The sequence below is a fragment of the Rhinolophus ferrumequinum genome, chromosome 12 (assembly GCF_004115265.2).
Source record: "Rhinolophus ferrumequinum isolate MPI-CBG mRhiFer1 chromosome 12, mRhiFer1_v1.p, whole genome shotgun sequence".
Taxonomy (NCBI): Eukaryota; Metazoa; Chordata; class Mammalia; order Chiroptera; family Rhinolophidae; genus Rhinolophus; species Rhinolophus ferrumequinum.
This window is the reverse complement of record NC_046295.1, coordinates 41,340,654-41,356,036: the sequence shown is the minus strand read 5'-3', so window position 1 is coordinate 41,356,036 and position 15,383 is coordinate 41,340,654. Positions and strand designations below refer to the sequence as shown.

The window sequence follows — 15,383 nt, the reverse complement described above, 5'->3', positions numbered from 1 at the left end:
ATGGAGTTTGCTTGTCTCTCTTTAGCAAGTGGTGACAAAGCATTTAGATTCCAATTCTCCCTCTGAAGCTGGCTTGAGTTTGGCCTTTTAAAGAAAAGAGGCATCCTGAACTGCCCTTCCCCATCTATCCCTGGATATGATGATAGCTAACCACCTGGGTCACGCGCTGAGGTTGGTGTGACAGGGACTGATGCACTAGGTCACTGGAGAGAAGGTCCTTTATGAATGTTGAATTTTACTTTTATAATCAGCAACTTCTTTCCAATTCAAAGGAGACACCAGCCTAGTATACGTTTTATTCTGCAATGTCTTTGGTTTGGAAGGTACCAGAACAGTTTGGCACTGCTCTTGTTCCCCTGAAAATTTGTGGAAAAGGTCCAATGGGAGATCGGGGTAGAAGTGAAATAAATAGTGATCCATGACTACAATATTTGATTTGAGAAATTCTGTATGTCTGCCCCACTGGGAAACTAAGCCATCAATTTCACGTCTCAGATATCTTGATTTCTCTCTTCTATGAATGAGGTCTCACTCCTTAATAGAAAGATAAGGGAGTAAGAAGAAATGAGGTTGGTTCTCTAATTCCTGGATCTGAAGCTTGAATTTAACGTGGGGTCAGGGTAGAAAGAGTGAACCTCATATTCGCGTGGAGGAGAGAGGGGTGTCTCCTGCCAATTACACCTTGTAATGGATCCCACTTTCCAGAGAGGAAAAGAGTTCCCGTGCAGGGGAATGAAACTGAAGGGAGGTAAAGTGGCAGAGATGAATTCAGAGTAAGTGGAACTGTACCTGCCTACTCTCAGACTTGCTGTTGTGAGGGTCCCCCTATCTGGCCTGCCCCATCGCACAACATTCCAGAGGTAGGTCCTGAAGCTGACAGCTTCAGGGGAACAGTGACCCAAACCAATTTGCATGACTACTATGAACACTTTCACTGTTTGACTAGTAAATTCAGATATGTCATAGAGCATAAAGTTGTAGCCAAACAAAGTACAATGTAAAGGGGCAGAAAATAAGGTTTTCTTTTATCTTTTTATTATTCCATAAAGTATAATACTCTTTGCTCTAGAATTAGAAGGGAAGAACATTAGGTGGTATGGACAGAATAGTCATAAAACACATGGATTTTGGTGTTATGCTACCTAGAATTTAGTCCCTTCAAAGTAGCATTTTGGGTTTCTTCAGATAAATACCCAGAAGTGGTATTACTGGGTCCTTTTGTCTCTTGTTATAGTCTTTGTTTCAAAGTCTATTTTGTCTGGTATAAGTATTGCTACCCCAGATTTTGTTTTTTTTTCATTTCCATTTCTATGAAATATCTTTTTCCCATCTCTTTACTTTCAGTCTTTGTGTGTCTTTCAATCTAAAGTGAGCCTCTTGTAGGTAGCATAGGGAAGGGTCTTGTTTTCTTATCTGTTCAGCCACCTTGTCTTTTGATTGGACCATTTAATTCATTTACATTTAAAGTAATTGTTGATAGATGTGTAGTATTGCCATTTTATCAGTCATATTTTTTATCTTTTTTTTCACCTCAAAAAAGTCTCTCTAACATTCCTTGTATTAGGTTGGTGTAAAAGTAATTGTGGTTTAAAAGGTTAAAAACAATTGTAAAAACCACAATTACTTTCGCACCAACCCAATAATACTGGTTTGGTGGTGATGAACTCCTTTAGCTTTTTCTTGTCTGGGAATCTCTTTATCTTTCCTTCGATTTTCAATGATAGCTTTGCTGGGTAGAGTCATCTTGGTTGTAGGTCCTTGCTTTTCATCACTTTGAATATTTTGTGCCAGTCCCTTTTGGCCTGCAAAGTTTCCATTGAGAAATCAGCTGATGATATTATGGAAGCTCCCTTGTAGGTAACTAACTGCTTTTCTCTTGCAGCTTTTAAGATTTTTTTTTCTTTGTCTTTAATTTTTGGCATTTTAATTATGAGGTATCTTGTGTCTTCTTGTGGGACTCTTTGGGTTCCACTGATTCCATCCTCTGCTTCATATAATCTGATTGATTCCCTCTAATGTATTCGTCATTTCAGTTATTGTGTTTTTCATTTATGACTAGTTCTTTTTTTTTTTTTTTTTTGAAGAATCAGATAGGAGCAATCAGGGTGTCGCAAGACCTGATTACGCAGAGACGTTAATCACGAATCATGCGAACTCCAATCATCATGTTCTAATCTGCCCTCCAAAAGGAGGAACAGGTCAGGATCATCCTACCTGACAATGAATGGTTCTTTTTAATGTTTTCTATCTCCAATTTTAGTTTCCTTTCTCTTATGTTTCCTATCTCTTCTCCCTGAGGTCATTGAGTGTCCTTATAACCAGTGTTTTGAACTCTGCATCTGGTAGATTGTGTGTCTCCATTTTGTTTAGTTCTTTTTCTAGAGCTTTGCATATGTTCTTTTAATTTGGATATGTTTTTTTGTCTCCCCATTTTGTTTGCATGCCTGTATTTGTTTCTATGTATTAGGTAAGGCTGCTATGTCTTCCAGTCTTATTAGAGTGGCCTTATGCAGTAGGTGTCCTGTGGGGCCCACTGGTGCATTCTCCCTGTTCACCAGAACCAGGTGTTCCAGGTGTGTCCCTTGTGTGGGTTGTGTGTACCTTCCTGTTGTTGTTGAGTCTTGGTTGCTGTTTGCATGTCTATGGGAGAGATTCACACTTGCTGTTGTGAGAGCTGTTGGGTTTGGTTGTGAGGACTGGCCATGACTACAGTGGAGGAGCTGTGGTGCAGGGGCTGGCCCTACAGAGCAGGATTCATTTTAGCAGGACTCTGGTGTCTGCCTATTCTACCCTTTGGATGTGTCATCCTAGGAGGTGGCTGGGTGATGTTCCAGCTCAGTCCAAAGCTGGTCACCAGGTGTGCCAGCCCTGGGATCTCCTGGGAGGGGACACGCTGCAGGTCACGTTCAGCCACTGCCTGTTATCTGCCTGAGGCCACCTGGCATGAGCCACAAAGCAATTTGCAGATGGCTGCCACCTGCACTGGGCCTGGTGGTATCTTGAGAGGCCAAGCCATGAACCAAGACCAGCTGTTGCTAGTGCCAGGCTTAGGTCTGCTCAGACAGAGATACAGGACACGCTGAAACCATATGCTGGTTGTTTGGGTTCTGTGAAAGTTTGAGAGATTTTAGGAAATTCTGCAGCATGTGCCAAGAAAGGAAAAACCAGTGGAAGCAGCTTGGGTGTTCTTGAAAGTTGGGGGGAGCAGGATCTCAGGGAATCACCTGGGTTGGGGCAAATGAAAGGTGTTAGCCAGGTTGATGGAGACATAGATATGTTGGCCACCTGTGTCTGCACGCTGGGAAGGCGTAGGGCTCACCAAAGAAACAATGGTTTTTGCCAGCTCCTCTGTCTGGAAGAAAGCATCTCCTCTTGCCCTCATCCTGAAGTCACACAACTCAGTTCATCCTCTACATCCCTGGTGACTTTCAAGCCACTGCCCTAGCACTGGGACTCAGAGCCAATGATTCGGTTAGTGAGTAAGTCTGTGTGTGGGCCCTTTAAGAGGAGCACCTGGGACTACAGCCACTCTCTGTCTCACTCAGCCACAATCTTTGCTGGTTTTCATAGCCAGAAGTTATGGGGATTTCTCTCCCTGGCAGTGGAACCCTGGGCTGGGGAGCCTGGTGTGGGGCTGGGACCCCTTGTTCCTCCTTTTGGGGGGCCTCTGCAGCTGAGATATCCCTCCTGATTTTTAATGGCCACACATAGGTGTGGGATTAGACTGTTCTGCATCTCTGTCCCTCCTACCAGTCTTGAGGTGGCTGCTTCTGAATATCTTTAGTTGTAGGGCTTTTGTTCACCTAGACTTCAGGTGATAATCAAAGATGGTTGTTCTGTAGTTTAGTTGTAATTTTGATGTGGTCTTGAGGCAAGCACAGCATTTACCTACTCTGCCATCTTGACCCAAAAGTGCTACAGAATACTTTTACACTCATTAGTCCAGATTTCAAGGTACGTGTTTTCAACCACTTCTCCAAACTTCCCTTTGCCTATTCCCTTATATTTATTTATTCCTTCTGGAGAATCGGTACATTCAGTGTCCTGAAACTCATGACAGAAATTCTTCCCTCCGAACCTTTATCCTGCTATTGTCTAGGTCCAAAGCCCCTCCATAGTGTAACTCTTCCCACTTATCTATCTAAATTCCATGGAAACTCCAAGGCTTATCTCAAGTCCCATCTTCTGGAAGCCTTCCTTGACTACTTCTGTGCCCAGGGATTCCCTCCTTTTCTAAATTCTGTTGGTACAAACATTTGTCCCCTTTTTAGCGGTTAATTTATATGGCCTCTTTCTTCTTCTTTTTTTTTTATTTTGCATTTACTTAAATTTAAGAATTTGTGTATATTTTTTCCCCAAGACTAGGGACTATAGCCACTTTAGTGACCAAATGTTTAACGGATTTTCATCACCTACTTATGAGCCAAGATAAAAGCACACTAACCTCTATTTTATTGACAAGATAAGGAAGTAAAGAGCTCTTATGCAATTTAATTAAATCTACCATTGAGTCATTGGTGACGTAGGTATGGACCCCAAATCTTAGGTCACACTTAATACCACATTTCTTAAATTAAAATCATAAAGGATGCCTTAAAACATTAGGTAAAAATGATTCCATTTCCTTATATTTTCAATTAATGAACAAACATAATTTATTACACTTAGATTTATCTCAGTTGAAATTTCCATTTAAAATACCAATTAGAAAGACAAAGAATTCAACATCAAATACTCTTGAGACAAAATGGTATTATATAAAATGCTATTTGTTTTCATCCTGATAAAAGGCTCATAAACAAATCTGATTAGAGAAAACATGGAAACTGCATGAAGAGAAATTATTCCTTCAATCTTTAATTTAGGTTGGGTTTCCTTTCAACGATCCACAGACCCAAATGCTAATTAGTTTCAATATCTTGCCTAAATTTACACCAAAATACATTCCTGGAATTTAGTGGCTTCCCTATTTTTCATTTCACATACAATCCAATGGTGCTGTGTGGTACAGACTGTTACTACCACCCTTTCCACAGGAGAATCAGGCAGGCCTGGGGGGAAAGGAAGAGTCAGTGATGTGAACCAGTGAATTATGTGAAGACTGACAAGTGCTTTCTATTATATGATGGGGATTTCAACTCACTGTCACCACATTGCTTTCTTCTTTAAGGATAGTCTTAGGTTTGAAGCAATAGAGTCATTTTTGCAAAGGAAAACTTCCAACTCCTGACAGACTTTTGTGTTTTACATACCAAGTGAGTTAGAATAATTAAGCATTTCTTAGGTCGAGTTTATTTCTCTCGCATCATTGTTCATCTTCAAATTTGTGACCTTGAGAAGCTAAGGAGAGGCCAAGTCCCTGCACTGTGAAACATAGCTGCTGTAGGTATCCCCTGCCAATTAGCCAACAACCAGAGGAAAAAATGCCTGTTCTTTCCTAAACCTGAATTTCTTGAACACAAGTGACCTATCCATTGCTTCAAAGGGGAGCGTTTCTTAATGAGACCCTGTTTGTATGGGAGTGAGTCTATTTAATGGATATTGATGATGACACGGATCATGACAACAATGACAAGAGTCCCTGCGGAAGGAATGACAGGATAAGGATGTGTGAAAACAGACACAACTATTTCAACTCTTTAACCAGCAAAGAAAGATGACATACCCAAGCTGCATCCCAGACATCCTTCTTCACAAGGTATGCATTCTTCATAGTCTGGGTCTTGAACTTCATCTATACAGTGAGAAGAGTGAAAAACAATTCACTTTCACTGAGTGGAGACACATCAGTTGCTACGTTGGTGCATAGCTTATTTTTAAGCAAGTCATAGAGCAATTATGAAACCCAAAACCATCTTTAAGAATCTTTGTGTTACACATTTTTATCTCCTTTATTAATTCAATCAATTAGATCAGCTTGATTGGTGCAAATAGTAGAACAAAATTGAACTATGTGCCATGCAACTTGTGTTAAAGTCAAGCAAGTGGCTTTTATTTATGAAAGAAATAAGTTCTGCTTCTGGGAATATGGAATTGGGTATATAAATGAACAGGCTCTATCTCTTTTAATCTGTCCTTCTAAATACTTTTCTGTTAATTTTTAAATCCTGTGCAATATTAGTAAACATTAAGAAGAAAAAGAATGTGTTTCAATTATTCTGGAACTATCTTGGGGCTCTCTTCAGCATCAGATTAGGCATAAGTCTTATACAAAGCAGTGAAAGTCTGCAGCATTCCCGCATGGAAGAGAACAATAACTGTAAGTGCTGTTTTTAAATCTCCCTCTTCCCACGTGAGACAAGGAATTAGGCAATAACAATAACATATGATTCACACACCATTTTAATATTTTTAGGTAGTTTAGGTAGCTGATCCTCATTGGCTTCTCCCAGCAGCCGTCTTGGTGCTATGAAGAAACCAAGCAAGGCATAGAGAAATCACACTAATTTTGCCCAGAATCTCATAACGAGTAATGAGGAAGGAGAAAATTGTCAGCCAGGTTTTCTGATTCTAATCTCATTTTCTCTCCAGTATACCCTGACCTCAAATCCTTCAACTCAAGATCAATTTCTATGTGATCAGCTGCACTCCTATGCCCTTGGATTGTGTCTGGGGAAACCCAGAGAACAGGTGTGTGGGGGAAGAGAGAGGAGCAACTGTCATTGTCCCCACTTGACATATAGTCACTCAGTTATCCCAGGCAGTGACAGTAAACCAAGAAGACAGTTCACATCTGTGGGACATCTAGGGGTGCAGTTCCTCATGTCACCTCCTGGTGGAGGGAGGGCAGTGGCCCCAAAGCAGCGTTACCTTGTCCACACTCTAACTTCTGGCAGGTGTGGTTGGTGGGTACTATGAAGTAGCCATTGATACATCGTGTGCAGATGTGTGCGCTGTGGCAAAGCTCACAGTTTTCTGGGCAGTGCTGGCAGGTGTGTCCCTCAGCAGGGTAGTGCCCCACTGGGCAGCTCTCTCGACACTCCCCCTGGTACAAGAAGCGTTCCCGGCCGTATTTATCTGAATAAACAGGGACAACAAAAGAGGGAAAATGTACACAATTAACCATGAAGCTAATATAACTAAGACCTTTTATTAAAAAAAAAAAAGATATGACTGACTGCTTAGGCTCCTTGGGGACTAGATGTATAAGAATGGATTTAGTGAAAAATGTAGTATCTGTATACTTGTATTATAGTTGAAAAGTTTTTCTTGGGCTCCTTTTGGTATCTGTGGAAGCTCGAAGACTTGGGGGCTATAGAGATCCCATGAGAATAAGTAAATGTTTACTGATAAACAGGTTTTATGACAGTGCAATCTTTAAGAATGATTTTGACTTCTGTTATCAAAATCACACACTTGTGTTAACTAAGGTCCGAACATTTGCACAGCTGCCAATTTCTATAATGGCAGCCTATTGAAGCACAAGACCAAGCACTCCTCTTTGACTCCTTTTGCAGCATTCCTGAAACTTCCTGAGCGTCTGTCATGTCAAGACTGGACTCTCCGAGGAAAGAATCAGCAGTACCCGTAGCATGAAACTGGAAATTTGTTCCTAGATAAAATGGAAAATTCTAATTCTATAAACAATTGCAATTAATGAAAATTAATTATTTTTCATTACAAAAGTATATATTAAAAGACAAGATTAATATGGTACACCGAGGTTTCCTGCCCCCACCCTCCTGGAGGTTTTGTTTGTGCTGAGTGTGTTTAGAACATCCATCTTCTCTGAATCAGGTCTCCCATATGCTCCAGTCTCAGAAGAACAGCTGATCTATGCTACCCAAAATAACTGGGGTCTAGTGTTCACTCATCATGTGATATACCACATGTGGATCCAGAATCATCGACCTTCAAAAGGCAAGGCTGCTGGTTTTGTGGACAAAGATAGCACAGACCCTGTGTTGCAAGTTCAGAAACTGAAAGTCAGTATAAGATTGAACCACATGAAACTGCCAACATTCAACTACCTTTTTTTTACCCGTAAACTCAGCATTCTGAAATGGTTTAATGTAATGTTTCTTATTTAATTAAAACCTTTGTTAAAATAGAATTTAAAAACCACACGCATGGATTTGGACTCTGAAGCTGCCTGTTTTCTGATGGTGATTTCATGCCAAAAGTCTACTGTTCCTGTGGGAACAAAGAAAATAAAGAGGGCTTCCGTAGAGGTGATGCAAAACAATGTCTGCGGTCTCTCAGTTTGAGTTAAGAGAACATTATCCTCTAAAGGAAGGCGTGTTTGGGAGGATGTAATGTGCATTTGGTGATTCTACTGCTATAGGTCAACATTGTGGAGCATAAAATCCGGATCTGTTGGAACTGGAATCTCAGGAGACTACAAAAGGGTTGACCTTCCGAGATATGTTCTTCTCAGGCACATCATGAAACTAGCAACCCCCATTTTCTTGACTCATTCAGAAAAGATCCTTTTTTTCTGAGAGCTAAACTTCTCAGCTACAGGTGGGAAGATCTAAGGGAGAGCAGTGAGTAACCTACTCTCCTCTTTATCCACAGTTATAATTCTCTGTATCTTCCCCTGACATTAAGTCAGGATTCAGAGGCCGGGGGGCAACCTGGCATAGAATGTGTTGTAAATATATATTCGCTGAATGATTGAATGATTGAACGAGTGAGTGAGTGAATTAATATTCGGCAATATTCCTATTTTTCCAACACATCCAACTGGATCTTAAAATAAAACTTTAGGATGATTGAGTCAGATATCAGAGGAAATGGGACTCTGTCCCACGTGGGTCAAAGCGGGACGGGGCTGTGAAGGGAGGCTGGAGAGGAGTCAACGTCACACTGCAGACGACCTTCGAGATCATGGGATATAATCCAATGACAGCAGGAACTTGGAGTTATTAAAACTGGGACAGAGAAGGCCATATTTGTGTTTGGAAATGGTTACTTTGTTCCCACAGGGATTTGACAACTCCTAAATGGCATAACTCATGGCTGGGGAGACCCGGACACAACATCTATTACAGTATTTCTCTTAAAGACTGAATGTGTCTGTCTTAATTTCCTAGCTTTTCACTTTTACCTCAACAAATCTTAGCTTTACTGTCTATCTCATGTCTGACGTCACATTTGCATGCCCTTTCTTTCCCCTTCTCTGGAAAGACACCTCTTAGCTCCTCTCTCATTTCCTCAGGGGCAGCGAGTCTGTGTCTACAATAATGTAAACTTGTGTCCTGACAACAAGCAGAAACTTCAAGGTTGTACATACTCTCGAATGAACAGCTGTCTAATCTCAACCCCTTGTCCCCAGAGATGAAGCTTCTGAATCAAACCAACTAATGTCCCATGGGAGAACAGGGTTGAAACAACAAAGACCAAGTGAGCAACCCGACTCCCTCACCGACTCCACAGGAGGTACAGCTGGAAGGCTCATTTCCTTGGCATTCTTGGCAGGTGTAGTGGCAGAGATGGCATTGGTTCATAAATTCAAATTTGCCTGAGGGACAGTTCAAAACGCAGCGGCCATCATCAAAAACCCTAGAGGAAAAGCAGACTTTTAGAGTTTGTAAGGGTGACTTTCTGGAATAGCCTTAAGTGTTAGAACATGTGGTGTTCATGTTTCATTGCACAAACTCGGTTTCATTGTTCCAGAAACCAGGGAGATGCCTGGGACTGATCATCTTAGACCATGTGGAACATTAGTCACGTACCCATCCTTGTCCCAAGGTTTGGACCAAACAGCAGGGATACCAGAAACTGGCTGGGGATGCAATCCTGATTCTGGTTCCAAACTAACCAGTGCCTACAGGAATGAAACGCATAACGTAGGCCCCAGCCAAACCCAGCCCACAGTCCGATGATGGTCTCTGAACTTTCAGGACACTCAATGGGACTTTGAATCCAGAGGCCTTGGAGAAAATATTCTTTCTTTAGTTATCAGAATGCCCACACTTTGCAAGGAAAAGGTCAACTCCAAGGTCTTTCAAAGGGTAGAATGAAGGACTATCCTATAGCTTAGGTGCTATACATAAAGTTGGTGCATAAGGCAAGTAATCAGTGAACTCAGATTTTGAGTGTCATTTTTGCAAGCATTCCTGATGTATAGGGTACTACAGTCTCTATTTTCTGACCATGTTTGCAGTCACCTACAAGAGCACTGCACATAAGTTAGCATGTGGGCTTCTAGGACCTTTGGCTTTATACACATACAATATATATCATAACATGGTGGTTAATATTTTTGTAGTTTTGCTTCTCTTTTGCCTTTGCAGAGTAATCCCAAGGGCAAATGTGATAAAGTGCATCTAAGATATTTGCTCAGAAAAAAATGAAACCGTTTCCCAAGTGCAAGAGTCAGATAGGTAATATGAATGATGACGTGAGCTGGGGGGCTCCATCCCTAGAGTTTTTAATCTGCAGGTCTTGGCGGGAGAGAGCTGAGAATTTATACTTTTGACAGGTTCCTGGGTGATGCGCATGCTGCTGGTCTGGGGAACACACTTGCAGAACGGGAGCTCCATGTGGTGCTCACTGATAGTCTGGATTACTACGGAACTGGTCCAATGATTCCTAAGTAATACAGGTGGTGCCCAATTGGTGCTTTGTGGAGCTTCTTTTGAGTAGTAGTTCTTGTATCAGTTGGAAGGTTAACTGAGCACGTAGCACATACATGGCCCCCGAAGACATAACACATAACACTGGCATCCAGGCCTGAGATTGCTGAGGGCCTGCAAACGAAGGTAGGGTTTCCTTCTCTCTCCACCACCTCTCTCCACTCAGACCGGATGTCACATGGAAGGCCAGGGAGAGGGCTCATGCAACTTGTTCTTGGAGTGGCACTGGCTTGTCTAAATCCCACTGTTTCCTACTGTTTCCATAGCGAGAGCCAGCCCTAAACTGGAGATAAGCATTTTCATTCCCAGGCGTGGAGGAAATTGGGGTGGGGCAAGGCATCCTGAATAATGTGTTACTTGCAATCTTCCATCTTATTCCTACTCCCTCCCAGTCTGTGTCATTTGCATCTGTTTGGAGACAGAATGGGATTAAAGCCAAGGGCAGAAGATAGAAGTCCACCTCATTCTTTTCCCCCCAGGTTCTGGTCACCATACCCAGCACCACTGTAGAGAACAATCTATTGGCCTATTACAGAGCATGGAGTCCCAGCCCTAACCAGACACACACACACATCTGGTTGTCCATGTCAAAACAGATCCCCTGCACCCTGGTGTATACTGAGAAGACTGTGTGCCCAGTCCAGAATTTTAGCGGATGGCACTAATGCCAACTGGACTATCCTGGCCCCACCCTCCCTCTGCCTTCTGAGCTAGAAGATTTTTCAAGGAATAATTTGGATGTGGCTAGTTAAAAAAACAAAACGCAAAAAGCTGCCTTTAAGAAAAACTGTGCAAGAACTTTCTGAGGATTTTAAACAAGGAAGCTACTCAATGTTCTGCCCAAAAGGAGAATGGGGTATGTTTATTTGTGAGGATTCATTTACTTGCTAAATTCGGTTGAAAAAGAGATGGAAAGTACATCATAATTTTGTCCTTTATAGAAAGAGATGACAAATTGGGGGAAATTATTTCTATTGAGTGAGGCGATCTAATACTCTCAATGAAGGGAAACATTTAAAATTATCCAGAAACTGGGAAGAGGAGTGAAATAGATAGTGTAATACTTCCATGTTTATGTGGGGAAGGAGCTGCCTTTTTTATGTGAGTGCTTGATTTTAAGAAAGTATCAAGCACATACGTGTGCTTTAAATCACTTCTCTTCACCTCTACCCTAAGGACAGCACAGGTAACACACCCAGTTTTTGTAAGAGCATGATTCTTTCTAAAGATCGAAAGATCTAGAAAACAGTCATGCTGAAGTGCAGCCACGGAATTGCGTCATCTCCCACGCTTCCCCCAGCACCCTCAAGAAAACTTGCTAAGGAACTTGAAGAAAAGTACCATTTCAAGTGGCACAGATTTCCACCGAAAGCAACAAATTTTCTCTAGTAGAGGAGAATACATACCTTATTCTGGACTCCATTGGGCTTATGCAAATTTTCTTTAAAGGCAACTCAAGCCATCTCTGGGACCACCAGTCACACAATTTGTGGATTTCTGAGGCATTCGGGCAAGCTAAGCTCTATAAGGGATGCACTTCTCTCCCCAAGTCACACATGCTCTTGGCATTTTTATAAGCAGTGAATCATTCCAGGTCCAACAGGGCTCATGGAAAGAAAGGAAGCGGCAAAACCAAGTGCTAAAGATCTGGGCAGAGGTGATGTTCTCAACATTGGCACGAAAATTTCCAGAAGCCGCAGAGTGTGTGTGTGTGTGTGTGTGTGTGTGTGTGTGTGTGTGTGTGTGATGTGAGCTGGAACAGAAGAGATGTCAAGTCAGGGTTAGCTGGTCCTCTGTGCTGATTGTTCATTTGGCCCAACTAAAGTCATCACAAGGGCACTTAATGTAATTTCTTGGTACTTCAATGTTTGAACAGAGTGAAATCTGGCAAAACGTCTTTTTTTTCCTGAATTCATTGAAGCAGATCAAATAAAATATTTGAGGGTGGGTCAGAACAGAGAAAGCTTTTAAATGCTTTTAATTAGTTCATTGACTCTGTAACTCCTTCAGGACTGGGATGAGAGATCAGCTTGGGTAATGCAGACTACGACATTACAGAGCTCTACATGGTATAGAGCAGAGGCAAACTTCCTCCAAGTTTTCCGTTGTCTTTAAGGAGTTAAACTGAAGGGTTGATGGAAATGTAAAGGGAAAACTAGAAAGTGAAGAGAGGGCTTTTTAAATTTTGATTTGTTGTAAAACAACTTCAGGGTTCAATTATTTTAAAAAATCATTATGGAAAAATTTAAATATATATAAACATATGTGCAAGAAATAACAGTACACCCCCATTGTATTCATCATTCAACTTCAATAATTATCAACACATGGCCAATCTTATTTCATTTCTATCCCCACAGATTTACTTCCCTCCCATGTTGTTTTGAAGCAAACCTCTAAACTCTTTTAAGGGTGAAAATGATTCTACCAGGACTGGAGATTTCCAAAAACTTAAGAATAGGAAGAAACTCAGACAGACCAACTGTGCTGGTTATTCTGTTTGTCTCCCTTTACCCTTGCCCCAGATCCATTTTCAGCATCCTGTCGTGCTGTGTCCTGGAAGTGTGCCCAGGAGGGACTGCATCTCCAAGTTCACTTCCCTCACTTGTGGTGTTTCCCATTGGCCTCCAGTTAGTTTCAGACAAGGGGAAACACCAGCAGGAGATCTGAGAGTGAGAGGAGAGGTTAGGGTATTTATTCCTCCTGAAGTCACAACTCTGCTTCTTCCTTCCATGGTCTGGAGTGCCTGTGTCCTCTGTAGCTCTAGTTTCCATAACGCATCCTCTTGTCCAGTGCAGATTTGGCGTGCAGATCAGGCCTAGGGTGTTAAAGCTGCCCCACTATTGCTTGTCCCTGAGGGCTTCACTATCCCTTGACTTTGAGCTCCTGAGTCACCTATAAGAATTTACGGGCCTTGTACCTAACATAGAGCCAGACATAAACCAAATGCTCAAGACTATCTTGAATGGACCTGATTCCACTGAAAGAAATACTTGGGAAAATACTTTGCTGCCCTTTCAAGAACAAATAAGTCAACATTATCATCTTTCAAAATAGTCTCTGTCTCCTCATCTTCTCAATCCCCTTTCAGGAAAATGCAGACAAGAAGTCAGGTAGTTCATTGTTATGATACAATGCCCTTTCTTGGACACATTTGCATATTGACATCAAGGAGGAGAGATGGGGAAAGAAATGGAGTGCTCAGGGAAGAAAATTGTTCCTGTGGAACAAGGAAAGATCCATACACATACTTTTCTCTCTTCAAAAGCTAAAGAATGGGCTGCTTAAACAAGTTAAATGACCCAAATGTCCCAGGAGGTGCATCTCTGATCTTATACCAATGGACTGTGATGGTTTTTTTTTTAATTTTTTTTTTTTATTGCGGAATATTGGGGAGCAGTGTGTTTTTCCAGGACCCATCAGCTCCATGTCCAGTTGTTGTTCTTTTTTCAATCCAGTTGTGGAGGGTGCAGCCCCATGTGGGCATTGAACTGGCGACATTGGTGTTAGGAACACCGTGCTCCAATCGGCCGCCTGAGATTTTTTAAATGGCCGTTTATGGTAGTAGAATTTGTTTCTCACTTCTTGTGAGCCTGAGACAATCATGACTTCTGCAATATACACTGGATGATGGTAGCTCCCTTATAAAACAAATGCTGAAAAGTTCCCTTAGTTTGAAGATGTCCAAACATGCAATGGAATTTGATTATTGATAGCGTGAGGAGTTAGACGAGAAATAGGACCCATTTCGGAATGCTGTCTGTATCTGATAGTATGCCCTGAAGCTGGTTTAAAGCACATTCAACATTTAGAGGCATAGATAAAGAGACACTTGGAAAATGGTATCACAGTTATCATTGAATATCTTTTTCCTGGAATATAAAGCTCTTTTCAATTAAAGTATATTTGACATACAATATTATATTAGTCTCAGGTATACAACATAGTGATTTGACATTTATATACCTTACGAAGTGATCACCATGAGAAGTCTGGTAACCATCAGTCACCATGCAGTTGTTGCGATGTTGACAGTATCACCTATGCTATACATTACATCCCCATGACTTATTTGTGTTATAATTATAAGTTTGTACCTATTAATCCCCTTCAGCTTTTTTGTCCATCCCCCCACCGCCCAACACTCTGACAACTATCAGTTTGTTCTCTGTATCTATGAGTCTGTTGGTTTTATTTTGTTTGTTCATTTGTTTAGTTTTTTTTAGATTCCACATATAAGTGAACTGATACAATTTTTGTCTTTCTCTGACTTATTTCACTTAGTATAATACCCTCTAGGTCCATCCATGTTGTCACAAATAGCAAGATTTCTTTTTTATTGCTGAGTATTGAAAGTTCTTAAGACTTTTGTTATTTTGTGTCTCCTTCCTTCTGTTCCTCCTTTTCTCCCTCCCTCTCTCCTTCTCTCTATTTCTCTTTTCCTTCCTTCTTTCTCTTTTTGAGGGAGCTATTTAGAGAGCCAAGCTCATGATTGAATTATTATTATATGCTGATCACTGTGGGGGAATAAAGAGACAAATATACCACAGTTCCTACTCAGGATATTACAATCCTGTGGAAGAATTAGATGAAATGACCGTGTGTAAGGCAGAGAGAACGTCCAACCTAGAGATTCACCTGCCACTGGAGCAGCCTGGTCATACTGGACTCTGGGAAGAGACTCTGCTTCCTATGCGTTTAGCAGAACAATGATGAGGCCATTCAAACCCTCGGTCAGCCAACAAGTAGTAAGTGCTAGACTCAGAGGAGTGTTGACTAAAAATTCAATAGGCTTCCAACTCT

The 15,383-nt window shown here is 41.4% G+C and overlaps 1 protein-coding gene and 1 non-coding gene across 3 annotated transcripts in view; both read right to left on the bottom strand.

Annotated features, from left to right (window-relative positions):
* Positions 1 to 15,383, bottom strand: part of PCSK5 (proprotein convertase subtilisin/kexin type 5) — a 400,588-nt gene that overhangs the window by 65,349 nt on the left and 319,856 nt on the right. For both annotated transcript variants that reach the window (XM_033123075.1, XM_033123076.1), the window contains exons 22-24: positions 9,368 to 9,504; positions 6,811 to 7,017; positions 5,666 to 5,734 (exon numbers count right to left, since the gene is read on the bottom strand). In XM_033123075.1, the coding sequence (XP_032978966.1) occupies positions 5,666 to 5,734; positions 6,811 to 7,017; positions 9,368 to 9,504 (413 nt within the window). The remainder of the gene's footprint in view (positions 1 to 5,665; positions 5,735 to 6,810; positions 7,018 to 9,367; positions 9,505 to 15,383) is intronic.
* LOC117032604 (U8 small nucleolar RNA) lies at positions 2,086 to 2,221 on the bottom strand. Its single transcript, XR_004424779.1, has one exon. It is a non-coding gene; the product is annotated as a U8 small nucleolar RNA (small nucleolar RNA).